We start from the raw sequence: 20,977 nt of genomic DNA, 5'->3' as shown, positions 1-20,977 counted from the left end.
TTTGGTACTGGCTAATTTGAAATTTGTACTTTTGGGCTACTTTTGTTTAAATTAGAAAATTTTCGGTCGCCGTAAAGTTTTACGAACTCCCCAACTCGAAACTAGCAACTCCCCAACTCCCCAACTCACCAACTAGAACATTACCTAGACTCGGCTAGAAGTTGGTCCAGTGGTTTAAAGCGTTGGTTTCACGCATTAGGGATCCCCGGATCGAAGCGGGTCAAAGTCACCTTTAAAATTTTTATCCAGGTTTTGATGATTCATGTTTTTTTGGGTGCAGATTCCGAAAAAATAGGTCTGAAGTCCTGAAAAGTTGACGGAAGGGCGCTATGAGACCGTAAAGGACCCGTACGGGACCGTGAATGACCGCCGGACTGGGTAGGTCTCACGACTTGAAACTTTCTGGAGAAAGAGAGATTTCATCACTCCACTGTTACCGGTCGCCGGGCTACGGGCCGCGCAAGGTGCGCTGCAGGACGTCCCCGTACGGACGATTGCCGGGTCGTACGGCGTTTTTAGCCGGTCAAATTTTCCGTGAGGTATAATTAATCTAGTTCTATCTTAGTTATATCTAAGGGAAACACTCAAACATAAAATCCCAAACAACACCCCGGGAAAGGTGTATTAGAATGACTTCACAAGCGAGTGCACGAGTGCATTCCTTTATATACCATACACGAAAAACAGCCAATGAGGTAGCCGATTGCTGATTATAGGTGATTATGGGTGGTAATGGGTGATTATGGATGATTATGTATATATAGATATACCCTCAGGGGTGATAAAAGAGAAAGATTATTATTATAATAAAAAATCATATTCCGCGGAATAGCTATTAGGTATTACAAAAAATAAAAAAAAATAAAAAAAATCATATTCCGCGGAATAGCTATTCCGGCCGGAACAGCTATTCCGGTTCCGGCATTCCGGCATTCCGCCGTTCTGCGTTTTGTCTCCACCCCTAAGATTTAGCAGACTGCGAACTTACATTCACGTAGCATCCGACTGTAATGAGAAATCAAAATTTGTAAACAAATATGGCGGCACCAAGTATTCGAAAATGGAATTTTTAAGCTTGTGAACTTTTTAAACTGCTTGAAATTGAATTGAAAGTTTTTCGTCGTATCGTTACGTTTCCAGTTAACAATTGGAAGTAGTAATGTCAGGTAAGAATCTTAAAACTTCAAAACACTCTGGCTTACCTCACTGCTAAAATTCTACCGTCAACTGCTCTAACTTTTGGGACATGTTGATATCTGGCCTGTATTTTTAATTTCACTTAAACCCTGCCCAGTTGGCGACCGAAATTTTTAGAATCAAAATTTTCACTTACTTTTTACTTTTTTTACCTTTTCGACCTACTGTTAAATCTCAACAACAAATTTTTTTGATAACTCCACCAAGTTTATCAATCATACTTTCTGTCATAACATATGTCACGACGATAACTTGTCACTCATAGCGCGCCCTTTTTAACTTTTTTTGTTTTCATTCAAAATGATTGCCAGACGGTGTCAAGCGAACAACTTCAAACAAAAATCGCAATCGAACCAATCGAACGTAATCGAACGCGATCGAATAATTGCGATTCGATTGTCAAACGTAATGGAATCTCACTCAATACAATTGTCAATCGAACGGCCGATTCCTGGGTAATATTCGATTGTGTTTGATTGCGTTTGAGTAAGGTTAGATTGGTTCGATTGATAGTTGAACTATGTTCGATTGTCATTTGCATTCGAATAATCTTTGATTTCGTTCGTTTAGGATTATGTTTGATGAGTTTGATTAAATTAAATTGGATCACTCCGTTAGGGCTTTTTAGCGGGCGGCCGAGTGCTTAAGTACCGTACCTACCTACCTACCTCTTTGTACCTCTTTTTTGCTTTTGCTTGAACAGCTCATCCAACTCGTTGAGTCCGATGCGGCTGTTGGAGTCAGCTTGCCTAAGGTTAAAATAGTGGGCAAGCAGGTTCGTTCGGAACAGTTGTGAGGAAGGTGTCTCAGTGTTTTTTGAATACTTCTTTGGGGCAGTTTGTCAAATGTCTTATTGGTCTGGGAAGGGTGTTGAATAATCGAGAGCCCTCTTGGGAAAGACTTCCCTTCCAGATATTTTTGTGTTTGATATTGACAGCTTTTAGATTGCAAATTCTCCCCAATCTCTGATTTATATGGCAGGAAATGCCTCCTTTACTTTCGTCATAATCGAAATTCGGGACGTTGCCTTCAATGACGTTCCAGGTATAAATTATTTGATACCGCTCTCTACCAAAGTGAATAAAATCTAATATAATTGAATCAATTATTGAACGTAATGGAATACAATCGAACGTAATCGAAGCAATCGAACAGAAAATCCTGGGTAATATTCGATTGCGATTCAATTGCGGTCGACAATCGAATTGCAATTATACGGTTGCGTTCAATTGATTCAGTGTTCGATTCGTTCGATTGACACCGTCTGGTGATTGGACGCTGATTGGAGAAATTAGAGAACGCCCACCACCTAACCGCCTATAGCCTGATGAGATTAACAAATAACAAGTGTGTAACTTGCTGCGCGAGTGGCGTCAAACGCTCCATTGTTTTGCCACTAGTTTGGTCTTCTTCGTTCCAGACATTCATGTGTGGTGTTCCACCACAGATTTTTTTCATATTTCGATTTAAAAGCCTACTTGGTGCGAAAGAGAAATCGTGTAATTTTTAATACGCTGTATATTAACTCAAATCAAATGACTTTGGAGGTTGGGTGAAATAGTAGTCAAATTGCCATCCCATGTTTTGTCAGATAGTCCCAAGTTAAGCAGTTGTAGTTTTGACTGTACTATCTCATATCATACCGGGTGACCCACGAAAAAGTTCAGACGTTTCCCGACGTCTTGAGGCCGAACAAATGTCCCAAAGTGCTTGGAGTTTTGATATTTAGAAAGTAGATATCCTAACTTAAAATTTGAGCTATCACTTTCTAAATTTGACCAGCTTGTTCTCTGCTTTTGAGCTTTTAAAGTCAAAATCACTTTACGGAAAGTGTAAAAAACACGTAAAAAAGGGGTATCAAATTTGGTATTTTTAGATGTTTTTGATATACAGTTTTTGAAAAGAATCTATGAAAGCGCCAATTTTTATAAAAACTAGTCTTGTGTTAAACAAAAATACTTTCAAAGGTGTTTTCATTAATTATTAATGTCATAAAACTCGTTAAATAAGTCAATTTGTAAGTGATTTTCTAATTGATTGCATGAATTTAATACCTCTTTTTTACGTGTTTTTTACACTTTTCGAAAAGTGAATTTTGACTTTAAAAGCTCATAAGTAGAGAACAAGTTGGTCAAATTTAGTGATGGTACAAATTTTAAGTTAGGATATCTACTTTCTAAATATCAAACTCCAAGCACTTTGGGACATTTGTTCGGCCTCAAGACGTCGGGAAACGTCTGAACTTTTTCGTGGGTCACCCGGTACCACGCCACCGACTACCGTGAGGTCAGGTAACTTGCGTCAGTGGAGGCTAACATGCATAGCCCTCAAATTAAGACCTGGCTGGTCATTAAAGTACAAAGTTAAATCAAAATAAACCTGACTTTGAGGTTACACGTCCAGCAGCAATCAAGAAATGTCTGAATTCCTGCCATCTTGAAATTCAGTTAGGAACATTTGGCGAGTTCCTGTACGCGGCCGCAATCAAAAAAATTATAACATCACTCATTAAAGAATGACGTTTGTGTCTTTTCACACTTTTTTTAGCCTAGTCGATGTAACAAACATAGTAAGTATAAGCACACTTTGCTTTTAATTGGCTGAAATTTTGTTTTGCGTTGGAAAAACTTTTTCAAACTTTCAGCGATGATTGATCAAATGTAACAGACAATGAAAATTATCCAGCGCATTTTTTCCTTCTTACCTTCTTCATTTTCAATGAAGCACTCAAAGTTTACTGAAGGTAAGCACTTAAGATATTCTTATAATTAATGATATTCATTGAAACACGCTTCGTTGTGCGCTGCGGTGGAGTGCATGACGTAACTCACGCGGAACTAACTTGCCTTCTATTGGAAGATCATATTGGACGTTTTGGCGTTACCACCCTCGAAGCAGCGGTCGCCTTTGTCTTTCCGCAACTATTTCCGCCATTTTAGATGGCCTAAACAATAGATCCAAAAGGGCACCATAATCTTAGAAGATAAATTGTTTTGGTCTCCGGCTTTGGGAAGTAGGAATGTTTTTGGTTGTTTTCGATGGGAAATGGTAAGAACTTTAGCTTACAAGTGTCATTCAGTTTTTGCTGGCTTATAGAATGGCAGGATCCTGGATGGTTTCCCTAACTGAAATTTATGATCTTGGATGATTTCTTATTATCGGACCAGGCTGTTTTACTTACCTGTAATTCTGTCAGCGAGTAAATCACCAAAATTCTAAAATGATAGAGTACAGCTGCGAGCGGAGCTGCGTAAACCATTTCCAGACGGTGTCAATCGAACAACTTTGAACAAAAATCGCAATCGAACCAATGGAATGCGATCAAATTTTTTTCTGTAATGTAATATTAACTTATGCATCTTAAGAATAACATTACTCAAACAGGCAAGAACAAAAGCGTCAAATCAAGTACAGAGACCAGTCAATCTATAATTGGATGGCTTTTAAGATCTATAAATGATATGGATGGCAAAAATCTAATTCGAAATCGGTGTATTGGAATCAATGCGATTTATGTTTTTATTATATATTTTTGTTATTGTTATTATTTTAGGAAAGAGAGCCATTTGTAAGTCCACTAAGGATGCCATTCAACAAAGTTATGTGATTGAACTTCAACGATTAATTCATCAAGGGGCTGAAGATATTGATGTTTGTGACCAAAAGTTCAAGTTTACACCGCTGCATTGGGCTGCTCATTTCGGATCCCTTGAGGTACAGATTTTTTCATAAGAATACAAGCGGTTTTAAATATATCAATCCGTAGACAAACCCTTTGAAATCTTTCAAAAGACTTATGTCAAATAGTTATACATATTAAAAGTATATAGCTTTCACCATTCAAAAATGTGGAGTATCTGTAAAATTTCTAGGTCTAAAATTTTCGAACTGATGATTGGAAAATGTTTTGAAACAACTTTTTATTTAAGTGTATGCATTGGTTGTTATGGCACGGTGCAAATATCAATGCAAGATCTAAAGATGGGTGGTCAGCAGCTCATATTGCAGCCATCAGAGGTCGCAGCAAGTGTATGCAGGTTGGTTGATAATTTCTTTTTGTCATATGACTGACACCCCCCCCTCATATCGTTTTAACAAATCGATTCTAACTTAACTCATTGCTGAGGTTTCAGGCAATAATACATACTTGCCTAGTGACATAGACTTCAATACCATCATCAATACAAATGAGGAAATGTGTAAGCGCTTTGGTTTAGGATTGATAGAAAAAATGAAAACTCTTCCCATCATGTATTGGATGCCAAAAATGCATAAAAATCCTATTGGTTTCAGATTTATTGTAGCCTCTAAAACTTGTAGCACCAAACCGTTGACCGCAGTTGTTTCAAATGTTTTTAAAGTTCTCTACAAACATGTTGAAAGTTTTCACAGAAAATCAAGATTCTTTTCTGGGTTTAGCAAATTTTGGGTGGTTCAAAATTCTTCACCGGTTATTGAACATCTAAATCGGATAAATGCAAAGAAAAAAGCACAAAGAATTTCTACCTTCGATTTTGCTACACTTTATACCACTCTTCCTCATGAATTACTTGTAAAAACTTTGACAGATATCATTAATTTCGTTTTTGATGGGGCATGTCGCAATAAACTTGGATTTTCTGCAAATTCAGTCTATTGGACAGCAAAAGGAAAAGATAACAGATTTTTTACCAACATTTCCTTATCAGAGTGTGTTGAATTTTTAATCAAGAATTGCTATTTCAAAGTTGGTAATCATATACTCAGACAAAACATCGGTATCCCGATGGGAATAGATCCAGCTCCATTTTGGGCTAACCTTTTTCTTTATTATTACGAATCTAAATATGTACAAAATTTGATATCTACTAGTTCTCCTAGAGCATACAATTTTCATTCAGTTGGTAGATTTATTGATGACCTTTGCGCTATTAATGATAGAGATGATTTTTTCTCATGTTATAATGATATATATCCGGAAGAGCTACAGTTGAAAGTTGAACATCATGGAACACATGCAACGTTTTTGGATTTAGATATAAGCATTGAAAATAACATCTTTCGCTACAAATTGTTTGACAAGAGAGACGCCTTTCCCTTTTTCATTGTGAGAATGCCACATAAAGATAGTAATTTACCATCAATCATCTTTTACAGCTCTATATATTCTGAGGTCCTACGCATTGCTAGATGCACTCTTCTTTTTGAAGATGTTCTGCCCAGAATTTCAGAACTTTTCAAGCGCATGCTCAATCAGGGAGCTGAAAGATCTTTCTTGCGAAAACAAAATAGTAAAGTGTTTTGATAGATTTCCAGAGACTTTTATGAAATTCGGAGAATCTTTAAATGGTTTTTTAGCGCAACTGCATTTTTGAAAAATTGAAACATTTTTTTTTTTTTTTTTTTTTTTTTTTTTTTTTTTTTATATTGTATGTTAGTTTTCTCAGTCATTTCTTTTTCGTTCTTTCCCGTACAGACGGCTGCACGGACTTTAGGTGTCGAACCGGGTTTCTGGGCCTACTTTTTAAAAAATTTGTGTTTTTTGTCGTTAGTCTTGTTCTTGTTCTTGTCTGTTGTTTACCCTTTTTTGTTTCTTTGTATTTGTGTGGGAGTTTTTGTTTATTTTTCTATGTTTGTTAGTTTGTTTGGACTGCGGGTCGGTTCAGGGTTATGCAATCTGGGGGAGGCTGAGTGTTGGACGTCCATAAAACATGTTTAAAGCCGCTGCACCTGTCGCAAGTCAGGGACTCCAGATTGCATTGGTTGGGTTTTTGAGTGGGTTTTGGTGTTTGTGTTTTTCTGCTTGGCTTTTTAAACTTTATGTCTATTGGTTTGTTGGTTCTTTTTCGCATAAAATTCTCATTTCTTGACAGGATGTTTGATTGGTTTGATTTATATATTTAGAAAAATTCAAAAAAATGGAAAAAAAAACGTATAATTATAAAAATATTAGTGCCTTTTTATGTTTCATCTTTATTTTATTTCGTATTTTCAACACTTTCTCTCCTTGAGGTCAGATCTCTGATCTTCACCATATATATATATCATCATCTTTTATATCAATTTGTTCACATTTTAGGCATTGGCAGCAAACGGAGCTGATTTAAACTTGGTTGATTCTAGGGGTATTCTTATTTCAAATTTCAAAATTTCTCATTTGTTTTTGTTTTGATCTTTAGTTTATGCAGGAGTCGTTGAAGAAGGCAAGGTGTATATTTTTATCACACAGTATTTTTATACCTTTTCTTTTTCAGAAAAAACACCAACACACCTTGCTTCATCCCATGGAAACAGTCAGACACTTCAAGAAATCCTACGTAAAGGCATCGTATGTTTTCATAACACACTCTTTTCATAATGTTTGAAGATGTATAAAAGTCATAAAATGTACACAAATGTTTTCCTAATGTATCAGACTCAATTAAACAAAGCAATTTTTAAATATCATGTGTCAAAACAAAATTGTAAGACATTTAAAATAATCAAAATAATCATGTTTGCATTGTTCTTTGTTTTCGATACGTTTTGATTTCGTCTTCCTCCATCTCTTAAGATTTGAAATTTCTTTAATTAACTTCTTTCGACACAGCACAACACTACTCTAGTCTCTAAAAGTTACATTTTTCCACACTTTAAACTCATACCTAAACCTTTTTCTTTATTAGAACATTGAAGCCCGAGATAATATGGGATGGACTGCGGCACACACAGCAGCTTATCACGGAAGAACTGCTTGTTTTCAGGTATTAGACAATGATAAACCTCCAAATGAGAGAGGGGGTGAATCCTTTATCCTTATTCTTTATTTGGAAGCCACCACCACCTCTTATTTGTTTTCAGATCTGTCAAAGTGTGGTTAAGGGGGAAAAAGAATGATGATGGAAATTCTTTTTCAGTCAACCGTTTGCTCTTTTCCCTTTAATATAATGGGTTTGGAGTTTTATTCGTACCATATCCTTCGCATTAATTCCTAATTTTATTTCTGGTAAGGAAAGGTGAACATTTCCCAAGCCCAGGTAAGCAAAGATAGCTTTTGTTTGGTGGTCAGTGACACTTCTAAGGTATTCTCTTATTTTCAGCTGTTGGTTAAATGGGGTTGTGACATCACAAGTCTTGATCCTAATGGAAATAGTCTAGGTAAGGCTGTCTTGGCTGTAAATTTAGGCTAGGGTCTAATTCGCGAAAAATATTTAATAGAATTTGACTTTTTTTACGGAGGCTCGTTAATTCGCATTTGAGGCTTTTTACACGCATAACTTGAGGAATAAGCTTAGCTTAATGAAGGACAAAACATTTTTTAGCACACTTGGCAGCATCAGAAGGTCACGTGCTTTGCTTGAAGCTGATTATTGCCACGTGTAAAAATATCAATGCAATCATCAAAGCCAGGAATGATATGGTATCCGAATTACTTATTTACTCGCTTGCCTCTTGATATAGTAATGTAGTTGTTGAAAATACGATGAATATTACATGAAAATGTTAGTTTGAATAAACTTTGCTTCAGCTTTCCTTAACAAGACCTACTCTCTTAAATTTGATCGTCTAGCATGCCAGACTACCCCGTCTCGTAATTTCAAAGATATAACTAAATCTCTCAATATGATCTGTAGCAGAGACAAAAAAGGCTTTAACTTTTGATAGAATTTGAATCAAATAGATGCTTGTTGAAAAGATAAGTGGGATATTATGGAATAAAAAGATTCAAGAAAAGTTAGAAGAAAAAAAATGAAAGATAAAGTCAAAGTTGGTGTTAGGTCCCTTGAAATCAACAAAAGAGTTCCCTCTAAATCTCTCATAACATCATGCTCACCATGCTTGTAATCTATCACCATCTCATCTTTGTAGGGTGAAAAGCCAATCGATTGCGCCATCCAATATTACAAGAAAGAATGCGTAGACTACCTCAAAGTTATAGGTATAAAATTCACTACTTCAATTATTCATTCAATAATCATTTTATGTTCCAACTATTCTTTTGTGGATGATTAAGCCTTCAAGTTCTTTGAATGGCTGCTCTTCAACATTTGTTAACCCAGGGTTCCCTCTTCCGATATGGATTTTCTGAAAGTCTGTTTAAGTTTTGTGTATACACGAAATGCAGTGGACTCTCTTTAACTCGAACCTCTACAACTCGAACGTCTCCTTAACTCGAACAGGTTTTATGGTCCCTTTAGTTAACAATGCCTTTTATAAACCTTGCTCCATAATTCGAAAAGAGGAATAACTCCCCGAGTTATGGAGACTCCACATAATATCCTCATTTACAATGCTGTACTTCGATCCAATATTAGGTGATTTTCATAATCTCTTCCTCCCTCTATCTGTTTAGAATATGACGTCGACAATCCTGAAACTGCTGAAGGTGTGTCTCCGTTGTCTTTAAACTTTCGAAAAGGATATACTTCATAATGTTGTCAATAACTGTCAATATGTTTACTACCTTAACAAAAACTTTCGAATATTTGCAACGATCATACTTTTTTGGAAACGAAAGTTTTTTTTCATCATTTAGGGTGTTCGTTCCAGTCAATAGCTTCCCCTATCTCATTCTGAGCCTATAATATGATGTTCTTTTGTAACTTTTTTTGTCATTTTTAGATCTTTCGTACCCAGCACATACAAGTGCATTCAAAGGTGATCTCGCTTACCTACAAATGATTGTTGAAACTGGGGTAGCCTCTATTAATGAGCGAGACGATCGCAATAGCACTCCTCTACATAAAGGTATGGTTTCATTCGTTTGGATGACTTTAAAGGTTTAGCGTTTCCGTTTCATATCAGACACGTGTTTTATATCAGGCCGAATATCTCCTATTATTGTTCGCTGTTCGATTTCGTGCTGAATTGACAAAAAGATATTTTTCCTTTCCCTTTTCTTACCAATCTTGCTCCACATCCATGTCAATTCAATTTGAAAAAGCTTATAATTTAGAATTTAGCAATTAAGCAAAAGGTATCAACTCATTTTCAAACAAAACCTTTAAGACCGTAGGGTTGAACCCCTTACTATAAGGAATGCTTCAAACAAACTTTGGTTCGGGACCAAACTCAATTAACTTTTAAATTTTTGACATAGGATTTCTTAGGTTGAAGGAGGAAAGGATTGCTTCAAAAAATATAGTTCGGGATCAAACTCAATCAAAGAGAAAACATTTAGAGAAAAGCTTGTGGGCTATTTAGAAGTATTTTCCTTCGTACGCTACCGAAGCTGATTCTTAGTTAGTTGGTCTAAAGCACAGCTTTCTGTAAACCCCGAAGGGGTAGATGGCGTTCTTTGGTTGAAAAGTGTGCCGTGGTTTGGTAGCAAATCCTTCCGAGGTAACGTTAGATTACAATAGAATTTCAGCGCTTGACCAATCAGAAGCTACGCGGATTTTCGAGATATTTTTTTGCGATATTCACTTTGTTCCTTGGAAAAGCTTAAAGTGCGCCATTTAGTCCTTTGGGCCTTACAGAAACCTGTGGCCTAAATACATAAGTCGTGGATGTTTCTCAGTCTAAAGAATGAGAAAGGTTTATTAAATTCATTTTGTGTACATTCTAAAATTATATTTACATTTTTTTTAAATCAGTTTAAAGTATAAAATAAATAATCCATCAGTAATAAAGCCTTACAATGTCAGCTTTGGAACCTCGTGTTGTCTCTCAATACTTATGATTCGCTTACTTTTCTTTACTTTTCTCGCGTGTCAAGAGAAAGCGTTACAACAGACAGTATTCCAGTATTCACTGTTCCTTTGTGTGAAAAATACTTTCATATTTGTACACGTTAAATTCATGTCTCGCCATTTTAGTTTTGACCGATGTATTATATAGCGAATTGAATTGCTTTTGGGATATTTCATTTCTTGAATATCCAAAGACCTATGTCCAATACAATCGAAATGATTTTTTTGTCAATTATAAAAAAGAAATTCGGAAAGCTCTCTATCTGATCAAAGCGATGTTAACTTTTAGCCAAACAAAGTGCTACCTCTCAGTGTGTATTCAAAACCTCTTTATCTCATCGCAAACCAATCAGATTGCTCAAAAAGTCATGAGTTCGACATCCACAAAATTCTCATCATCTCGATCAACAACGAGAGCGATCTTATTTTTCTCTTCAGCGTTCATGATGAACTCAAAGGAACAATAATCACCTCGGATGACAATCCTTTGCAAATTATTCGGCATGATTTGATCTTCTTGATGCAAGGCTTTGTAGATGGAATACTTGACAACCGGTAATTCAATTTTCCGGATCTCCTCCAATGTCCGGTGTGCTTTTCCGATACTGATGTAGAGGTAGTCTTCGTCTTTATCAGCTTGTGTGAAAACCAACTGTAAATCTTTCAAACACATGAAATGTTTGATGAGCGTCAGAATGGTGCTTGGAATGGTGCTTGGAATGGCTTCAATCTGCGAACGTAATGTCAGTTTGAAGTGTGTTAAATGGATGCCTTGCCGTGTCGCAATGCCTCTTGGGAGCACGTTTTCTAATCCACCAATCAGGTACGAGGTATCCATTGTTTTGAGTGACAAATGAAAATGGTTGAGGAATACCAACCAATCAAAATTGACGGCGTATTGGAAATCATATTGATACGCTTGAGTGATTTGTAACTCTTTTGTTCGAACTTCGAATTCCCTGGTATCATGGTAATTTTCAAAAACGTGGTACAGCGTTTCTGATGATTGACCGAAAGATTTGATATCAATGGTGACTTTAGGGATGGTCAGGAGATGGATGGTTAATTGTTCCAACTGTTTCTTAGTGATTGGTTCATGGGTGTGTATTTCTATGGATTGTACGTTCAGTTGGTATTGCTCATGGTTTAAAAAATGGATCAAGTAGCTGACGTCCAACAGATGCATATCATGGAACTTCATGTGAACCGTTTTGTTCTTCAGTTGTGGGTTTTGAACCAAATATCCTTGGTATTCATAATACGTTTGCAAAAAAAGAAGGAATTCGTTCCCAAGGTGATATTCGCGGACGCGTTTGTACGGAGCCATGAACGTGACAAATAATTGGTTCAGGAAATCAGCATTGTGCGGAACGTCCAACCGTTGCACGAAGCATGATGTGAGGGTGGTGGAAGGAGTCGGGTTTGACACGGACGCACCATGAAGAGCAGCCAGTGTTGGTAAACAACCTTTGAATTTAGAATCCAGCAAAATGTCCAGAGGTGAAGCGTTCAGCATGAAGAGATATATGCTGGTTAACAGTTCTTTGATGGGTTTCATAGGACTCTGTACGTGTGTAGTTGTGGTCATGGATTGGTACGAACATTGTGCAGCTTCTACCATGGATGATGCAATGATCCCGTTATCGTACAACCGGGTTCCAGCTTGTCCTGACGCTTTTCGTGGTTCCTGCATGTTTTCTTGTAACATCATCACCAATTTGTTGAAATATAACTCAGTGAGTGAGGTCACGGCACCTACATTGGGGTTGTGTTGATGTACGCAACAGAAGGACCACAAATTGATGGGTAGTTTGACTGCGTTTCTCATCAGCTCATTCCCTTGAAGTTTCTGCTTGACAATTTTATGCATTTTCCGGTTATAGCAGTAGAAGTTGGAAATGTACGTTGCAACTGTGTTCTCACTAAAACCAAGTATGTCAACTATACTGAAATTCACTTGCGCCATGTTGTCTGTGATGACATCCATAGATTCGGGTCGTGTAGCGATCAGCACTCGGTGTGAACTCAAAACACCTTTTGGCTCTAACGCGGCGTTCATGCACCGGATGAACTCGGATTCTTCGGGCTGGATATACCCGTAATTGCAATACAACTCCCAGTTGTCAATCAAAACCATGACCTAAGAATAAACAAAAATGCATTGTTGACAATACTCTACAAAAAAACAACGGACTCTTGCTAATTCGAACTTCTATTATTGTAAATCTTTGTATAATTCGAACTAATCCTTAGTTGCCGTCAAGGGAAACCCCAGTAAAAGACTCTCTATAATTCGAATCTTTTTGTAGTTCAAACAAATTAGGCTTCTCGTTCGATTTTGAATTCGCGAGAGTTAACTAGAGCTTACTGCAAGCTTAAGATAATAGCGAGTAATAAACTTCCCCTCCCCTTGGTCTTTTTGATAAACCTTCTTAGATATAAAAGCTTACTTACTTGGTTCGGAACGGCCGTCATTTCTTGCCACGTCAGCAATTTGAAAATAGCAGGATACATCATGGACACCAAATCAGAGATGCTATCGTACACTTTCGTTCGCATTTCTTTGTAATCGATTACAAACATGAACTGAACTTCGGTGTACAAACAACCATGTACCCAGTCTGAGATGACTTTCCGGATTAAATAACTTTTCCCGCATCCCGGAACACCTCTTAACAAAACACTTTTAGATTGTGCAAAAAGATTTTTCTCATCCGTGAAATCTTCTTTATAAGAAATAAAAGGTTGAGCATCCTTCCTGGCTTCACGACTTTGTGTTTTGACCAACATTTCCAGGTTTTCATAAGCTTGTAAACAACAATCGAAGTCGTTATCTGTATCGTCACGTGACAGCATCGAAGCATAAGACGATTTCAGTTTACGTTGAGCGTCCCTGTATTTGCTCTTCTCTCGTATATCTGTGGAATCAAGAGAAAATGTTTTAAAAATATTCTATATGACTTGGCGTTATTTGTAATATCTCTGGTCAAACAGTTTAAGGGTACTGAGATTTTTTCGATATATTATAAAGTGAGCGGGAAAGTGATTATTGACCTAAAATGCCGAATCCACTTTTATTCTTCGTTCGGTCATTTCGAGACCGCTATTCTCATCAAATAAGTTTCTTTTTTGTTATGAATCATATTTTTAACATTACTTAAACTTTAAAGAGTAATTGTTGTTTTACGGGAATAGAGAAAAGAAGAAGAGACTCACCAACTTCTGGCCGTTCAAAAGACGCATCTACTGAATCTTCAAATTCTGCAGTCGCCTTGTCACCATGGTGATGTGGATGCGAATGAGATTTGCACGCATGCGCCGTACGTTCAAATGTGATCATCTGCTTCAAGAATTTCTTCTCCGTCTCTGATTGTTCTAAACGTTTGTTGATGTCACTCATTCGAGAGTACAAATCTGTTCCCATTAAATGTCCACTTTGAACCTGTTCTGCAAAATCAATGACCAGTTCTTTCGTAATTTTGCTTTCTTCCAACAACTTTGCAATGTCTTCTTTATTCTCGCAATTTTCATCTTCAAATTGTAAAATTAAGATGTCTTGGTAGATTCTCTTTTGATGATCGGATAAATACAATGTTTGCGCCTTCATCAAGCATCTCCAATATTTTTCAGGGACCACTCCGTTCTCGAAAGTCAATGTTTTTAATTCCTTAACATCGGATATATTACATTTAAAAGCTTTTAAGAAGTAGATGATATGTGACCATAATTCTTCGAAACAATACCCTTTGATTGGTTCGCTACCCTCGATGTTCTCTGTCACAAAATGTTCGATTTCGATCAAAAGCGCTCCTTTGCTTTTGTCACCTCTTTCTAACTTGTTCACTAGTTTCCAGCCCCCACGCGGTTTGATGTTCGTGAAGTAACGAACAATGAAAGCGAAGGTGGTAATATCGAATCTCCACGTCTCCGTTTTCTTGTTTCTTGGGTAGATCAAGTCATATTGTTGTTGCGTGATCTTCTGTCGTTTTAAGAGACCTTCAACACGATGTTTGTTTTTACACAGCACGTTGAAAAGCTCTTTTGGATTTGTAGGAAGTTTTCCAGTTTTGTGTAACAAGTCTTTGTAAATGTCCTCCAAGAAAAAGAAGATGAGACCTGTCAACCGTAACCAGTACACCTGCTCCTCGATCAGTTTCGGGAGAATAATCCGCCGCCCTGTTTCTTGGGCGCTTTCTATGGTATGGGTGGAACGCCCACCTGAAGATTCGTTGCTACGTTTTGAATCTATACTATGACTGGAGTCTGATGATTGTCCAAAATCCAAATGCTGTTCACTTCTGCTCCTTGATGAAGACATTCTAAATACATTCAATTAATGTTCACACTTGACTCGTCTACTTCGTGTCAAACTTTTACGAAGTTTCACGATGCTTTTTAACAGGCTGCCTCAAATTTTCTTCTTCATTTTGTCAATAAAAAACTGTTACATCACAAGTGGAGAAATATTTCATGGTTTTGCGCATTTTCTTTTTCTTTTTCACACAAAGGGAGTTTTTGAATGGCGATTTGATTCACGGAGTGTGATATACATTGATTACAAATTCATAAATTTCTAATGAAGAAACCTTTTTCTCATATCAATCAAAATTTCATTTTCATGCAGAATGAATTTGAATGGGAAATCACAGTTTGATAAATGAGGTATTGAAACTTTTGATTCATCTCTAGAGCTTCTGACATCAATATTTGAAATAGAATGTTCTTTTAATTTCTTACACGCCACTTTGTCTCCAAAACACTCAATATTGTACCTTGTACCTTTACAAAAAGCCAAATTGCCTATTTTTCTATTTTTAACAGGTGCTGTTTCGTACACCCCTGCCTCACAGCCCCGGTAGAACTTTCCACAGCGGTGATAAAATGAATATAGAAATTCCATTGTTCCAAGGTTGAATAAAAGTCAACTCTCCAGCGGGGCTGTAATTTTAGGGTATTTTTACAGGGACAAATTTCGGGGTGTTTTTGTGCTTGAGAGTGAATCAGTTAGCCTCTGATTTATCATATGTAAAGATTATTCAATATGTCGTTGCCTACTGCGAGACTCTCGCCCTCCGTTTATCGTGTTCAAATTCGCTCATTGCTGATAGAAAAACCTAAGCAACTCATAGGGTCAGGGGAGTCTTACTTCGCAAATGGCTATTTATCCCGTAGAGAAGAATACAAACAACATATTTTATTGGATACTCGATTTAGAAATCCTGATCTTCAAGAATAGCATGTTTGCCGGTGATAAAAGCAACAAGAATCGACAACATGATATTTGTGATAGTTCCGGCTTTTCTTTCATAATAAGTTACTGAAAACACTGTTTAAATGGTTGGTTATATTATGGTTAATAAATAATTTACTCAAATCAAAACTTGCAACATTTTACTAACAGCAATGACCCACCCGGCCTTAAAGTCATCTGCATCAAATTGCCATGAAATAAAATTGGTGTTTCCGAACTGGCTATTGCCACTCTGCCATACAAAATATGGCTATGGCTTCAATCTGGAAGGGCTCAAAGAGGCGACCGTATATGCTGACAAAAAAAGGTTCTCAATGTTTCAGCCAAAGTTGAGCTAGTTGATTGATTCCTTTAAGGTGCAAATTTTAAAATAATTTTCGGTATCTTTTGGAAAAACTTCGTTTTTCTCACTTTGCAGTCCACTATCACGCAAAAAATGCACTTTACCCCTCCCTTCCTGGCGTAGGAGCAGCTACAAAACTTGACAAAGATTTTATCAACGAACCTACTGCTCTTCCTTTTCAGCGGCAGGTTGCGGACAAATCGAAGTTGTGAAATGGCTGATCGATAAAGGGGCAGATAGTAAGTTTTACCCCCGGAAAACGAAAGTCATCATATATATGTTTGAAAATGCAGATGAAATTGATTTGCCTGCATTTACATTGAAAGGTTACATGTAAAGATAGAGAATAAAATAAAATCAACTAAGTAGGCCAGGATGTTACCATCCATTAAATACACGCATTAACTAGGACTGATGACGGTTTTTATTTTAATATCAATGTAGACATCTGTATCTCTTTAGCTTTCGCAAAATATACCGCATCAATCTTATTGCTACAAGGTATTTTTCTCCCATCAAACTTTCATCTTTTGATCACAAATAAATGATTATTTTTCTTTCCTCAGCATCGTTATTAAACCGAGCAGGAGAGACAGTGAAGGATGTGGCATTGCGATTCGGGAAATTAGCATGCGCCAAGTTACTTGGTCATGACGTCGAAGATGTCTTCGGTAGGTCCAATTCTCACAGCAAAATGAAGTCATTTGATTGGTTAGAAATGAAGTCTTCAAAAGGAGCCAAGAATACCTTTTAATACTTTTTATTCGGGACGGGCCGTAATATTGATGGCTAGATAATTTAATCTAAAAAATCGAAACAATGTTTTCTAAACGCAGTTACATGTTCCTTTCATATCAGTAGATAGATCTGCCCCGATTGGTCAGATTGGATGTAATCCCTGTTATCCATTTCTCAACCACTTCGAATACTACAGTAAACTCTCGCTTATTCGAACTTCTATTATTCGAATCTTTCTGTAATTTAAACTTGTTTCCAATCCCCGTCAAGGAGAAAGCGTCTTGAAATACTCTCTATTATTCAAATCTCTCTGTAATTCGAGAGATTTCGAGCTCGAGTTAGCGAGAGTCGACTGTATTTCGACAGGCGAGAAAGGCAGATTTACTAGATTTTTCTACGTGAAGAGACACATGAAGAGACAATGAGGCTTATTGGTTTAAAACAACAATTTTCTGTTTTCTTTCATAGAAATGGAAGATGAATCAACAGAAAGCGAAACGTTCCGAAAAGAATTCATTGATAACGATGCAAAATGTAAGAAAATATTGAGATCTACATGATACTGATTGATGACGTATACAATATAGCACGCAAGCTCTGCTTTGTTCTTCTTATTCTCTCTTACTTGTATAGGTTGGAGAGGTCTAAGTCGAAGACCTTCAATCGCTAAAGCACTTCACTAAAACTGGAAATTCAAGGAATGGGCCTTTCCAGAAAAAGTCCATTGATGGGGGGAGGGGACGGACGAGATGTATGATTTTTCCAATGACATACCCCTCGATTTTTCAATCCGGGACAACTGTTTTACTGTTAGACCAAGCATTAAATCGACCTTCTAAAAATTACCCCTGGATAATGCAAATTTACTGCATGGCTATGAAGGTTTTTTACAAATTTTTTGATGCCCCTGGATAATAGAGTAAACTCGATAATTAGTTCGAATTGCAGAGAGATTCGAATTATAGAAGGTATTTCACGAGATTTTATGACGGGAGCTGAGAATTAGTGAAAAAGCACAATCCCCAATCAATCGTAGCAATCTTCGTTTCTACTTTCTAATGTTGTTTTTCCCTCTCTTTTCACTTCAGTGAGAGCTGGACGTAAACTAAAAGAGTTGACCGACCAACTGGAGATCGCCAAATTGAATTTCACTCAGCTTGGAGGTGTTTTAGATGATGACCTTCAGAGAGCAAAGATAAACAAAGAACACTCGAAGTTAGTGATCTGGATCCCTGGCCCTTTGAAGTTTTACCTTATTTCGTCTTAGACCATGTTCACACGTTACTGTTCCGTTTCGCTTCGGTATGATTTTCGTTACGGATCGAGGAACCGTAACGTGTGAACATGGTCTTAACATGTTCCATATTATGTTTTCATGATATGCACCATTGCAATGTCTTCTAACATTACGTCGCGGACCCAACAGCTGATTGGTTGCAAGTGACGTATCGACTGATTTTACGTCACTTACAACCAATCAGCTGTTGGGTCTACGGTGTGATGTCGAAGACATGCAGTGATTTATATCATGAATTGTCAGTGCAGCGTTCATTTTGTAACACCGCTCTTGCTCTGACGTCAGATCTTTTGGTTTGTTAATTGAATATTATCAAGGTGTGGTTGAAGATACTCCTAATTTCTTGATGTATTCGTTACAGGATTGTTCGTGAATTTGAATCACAACTCGAATACGAGCGTTTGAAGCGCGAAAAACTGGAACAGCAATTGGACGAGATGAGACTACATATCCACCAATTGCATCGCAAGTTAGAAGATGAACGCAGTAAAGTTGACGAGGTTTGTCAACCCATTCCCCTTCTTTACAAGAAATTTTTGAATCCGCATACAAGTAGTTCGGAGCCAACCCTATTTTTCTGCGTCTCTGTTTATTTGTACTTGAAAAATAAATCATTAAAAATTATGGTCTGCTGAATGAAAGAAAAAGTGACTTTTTGGAGAGAATTTTGCGTTGTTTCTTTTTCAAATAGTCTAAAAGTATTGCCAAATAGCGCGCGTAACATCAAAATAATGAAATTTGCTTGCTGAAATTCTGGTACTAGTGCTTAGTTTGAGTTGAACATTTATTCCACTTCAGTTGATTATTTCCACAAAAGAAAAACACACATTAAACAACGCGAAGAAGAAAAACAGACCTCGAACCGCTCACCCTCCTTCTTCCACAACACACAAAACACAACCTGGTGTGTTTCTTGTACAAAAGCCAACCAAAAAATCTCCAGTACCACGTGATCAAAAACCACCATCTATGGCTCCCAGACCTCCGAAGAGTGGACGCGCGAAAAGCGCTAGTGTAAGCAGTAGAAGCCGCCGAACAAACTCTTTAGAATCAGATGCGTCCATAGGTCAATATTTCAAAAAATCAACCAACAGTCGACCTAATAGTAGTTTCAATGGCTCCTTGAAATCGCGCCGTCAATCAAGTTCAGATTCGAACCAATCAGATTCAGGTAGCCATAGTGATGATAAAAACAATAACGGTAGCCGTCACTCTGAACGTTCTTCGCTGAAAAGTTCTTCTTCGAAACAAAGTGGACAGAAACATTCGAAAAAGGAGAAGAAAAATTCTCGACCTCAAGATGAACAAAGCAGCAGTGATGAAAAAGACAAATCTATCTTCAATAAAATCACTTCCGTTTTCAAAAAATCGGATTCTTCATCTTCTTCTGATTCCGATTAATATTTCCCCGATTTCCCGATGAAAATTAAAATATAAAAGGGTCAGGGCCAGCTGAGAAATTCATTCAGCTATTTGAAGTACTTTCCTTATAGTTCTAAACAAGGATTAGTTAGGGCATCGGGAGTAGAGCAATATAAGGTATATCTTTAGCCCTTTTAGTGCACTTCTGTAAGTGTAAATTTTTTTAATTATTTAATTATTTTGTAGATATTAATTTAATTGAAACTTTTGTAAATAAAATTGATATAAATGCACGTCAAGAAATAAAAGACTAAGATCTCTCTGTTGTGAAAATCGCCCACTCGTTTACATCTTCAAACAATATCTACAGCATTTGTTTTCTATTTTGGAGTAGGTCATTTATCACAGAAGTTGGAAGACAACACAACACGTATTTGACAGGAACATCAATATTTTTGAAAATTTTATGCTTCCAGTCCAATATGATGTCATTTTTTCGGATTCTTTCATCCCAGTCAAGATAATTAGCTATATGAATTGTTTCTGAAGGTAGACGTGTTTCATTTAAACAAGGAAATGGTGGTAACCAAACAAAAATTAACGAGCTGCTAATTTATATTTCATCATTAAAAATGTAACGAGCTTTTCATTAATTATCGTATCCGTTATCGCCTACCCAAAATAGAAATCGCGCGCGCGGTCAATTTCTTTGATCAAACTTATTTTGGTCGCGTGCGTCGAAGTTGTGCGCCAGATCGGAAGGGGAGAGCTGTTATTTGAGCTGGAATTATTTTTCCGGATTTTGGTTTAGTTGTCTACAATTTCATAGGAAGACTAATCTTCACCTATTTCACTGTATAACTTGCATGCCTGTATAACGTGAATACCGAGTTGTATTTGAGGTAAATCAAAGGAGACGGTATAAAGCAAAGTTGACATCGCCGTCCACTTTTCTCGACGACTGTAAAAATACCAAAATACCGTCGCCGGTTTAGGAAAGCAAAGGCGATTTAGAGCCGTACATAAACTTTCGACTTTGTTTTGCGTCAACTTCACTTACCGTTGCCTTCGATATCCTCCGATGAATAAACTCGCTAATGTCTGGTTTGCCTCGGTTCCACTGTTTAGCAAATACCGTC

General features: G+C 37.1%; 2 protein-coding genes across 3 annotated transcripts; one reads left to right on the top strand and one right to left on the bottom strand.

The window, feature by feature from the left end:
* The first annotated feature begins 1,109 nt into the window (after positions 1 to 1,109).
* LOC136823662 (ankyrin repeat domain-containing protein 42-like) lies at positions 1,110 to 20,171 on the top strand. Of its 2 annotated transcripts, none has more exons than XM_067079835.1 (17): positions 1,110 to 1,166; positions 4,751 to 4,911; positions 5,127 to 5,234; positions 7,256 to 7,301; positions 7,431 to 7,504; positions 7,842 to 7,919; positions 8,256 to 8,313; positions 8,478 to 8,575; positions 9,025 to 9,094; positions 9,509 to 9,541; positions 9,778 to 9,903; positions 16,624 to 16,680; positions 17,008 to 17,112; positions 17,648 to 17,713; positions 18,268 to 18,394; positions 18,838 to 18,976; positions 19,275 to 20,171. In XM_067079835.1, the coding sequence occupies exons 1-17, from the start codon at positions 1,160 to 1,162 to the stop codon at positions 19,875 to 19,877; spliced, it is 1,956 nt and encodes a 651-aa protein (XP_066935936.1). In that variant the 5' UTR covers positions 1,110 to 1,159; the 3' UTR covers positions 19,878 to 20,171. The 2 variants fall into 2 exon arrangements, with proteins under 2 accessions (XP_066935936.1, XP_066935935.1); XM_067079834.1 differs by lacking the exon at positions 1,110 to 1,166 and adding an exon at positions 4,130 to 4,245.
* On the bottom strand, positions 10,703 to 15,327 carry LOC136823660 (uncharacterized). Its single transcript, XM_067079833.1, has 3 exons — positions 14,064 to 15,327; positions 13,302 to 13,765; positions 10,703 to 12,987 (listed from the first exon to the last, which is right to left on the bottom strand). The coding sequence occupies exons 1-3, from the start codon at positions 15,163 to 15,165 to the stop codon at positions 11,206 to 11,208; spliced, it is 3,348 nt and encodes a 1,115-aa protein (XP_066935934.1). The 5' UTR covers positions 15,166 to 15,327; the 3' UTR covers positions 10,703 to 11,205.
* Positions 20,172 to 20,977: the final 806 nt, after the last annotated feature.

Source organism: Clytia hemisphaerica, unplaced genomic scaffold, assembly GCF_902728285.1.
Source record: "Clytia hemisphaerica strain Z4C2 unplaced genomic scaffold, Clytia hemisphaerica genome assembly, whole genome shotgun sequence".
NCBI classification, from domain to species: Eukaryota; Metazoa; Cnidaria; class Hydrozoa; order Leptothecata; family Clytiidae; genus Clytia; species Clytia hemisphaerica.
The sequence above is the reverse complement of the archived record's forward strand: the minus strand, read 5'-3'. Positions and strand labels throughout refer to the sequence as shown.

Bases quoted from the DNA above. Each gene is read 5' to 3' on its own strand.
- LOC136823662 (XM_067079834.1), top strand. The intron at 16,681-17,007 runs GTAAGTTTTACC...TTCTTTCCTCAG, and splicing joins GATCGATAAAGGGGCAGATA to CATCGTTATTAAACCGAGCA. The intron at 18,977-19,274 runs GTTTGTCAACCC...ATTCCACTTCAG, and splicing joins AACGCAGTAAAGTTGACGAG to TTGATTATTTCCACAAAAGA.
- LOC136823660 (XM_067079833.1), bottom strand. From the start codon at position 15,165: ATGTCTTCATCAAGGAGCAGAAGTGAACAGCATTTGGATTTTGGACAA. The intron at 13,766-14,063 runs GTGAGTCTCTTC...TTGATTCCACAG, and splicing joins TTTTGAACGGCCAGAAGTTG to ATATACGAGAGAAGAGCAAA. The intron at 12,988-13,301 runs GTAAGTAAGCTT...GTTTATTCTTAG, and splicing joins TGACGGCCGTTCCGAACCAA to GTCATGGTTTTGATTGACAA.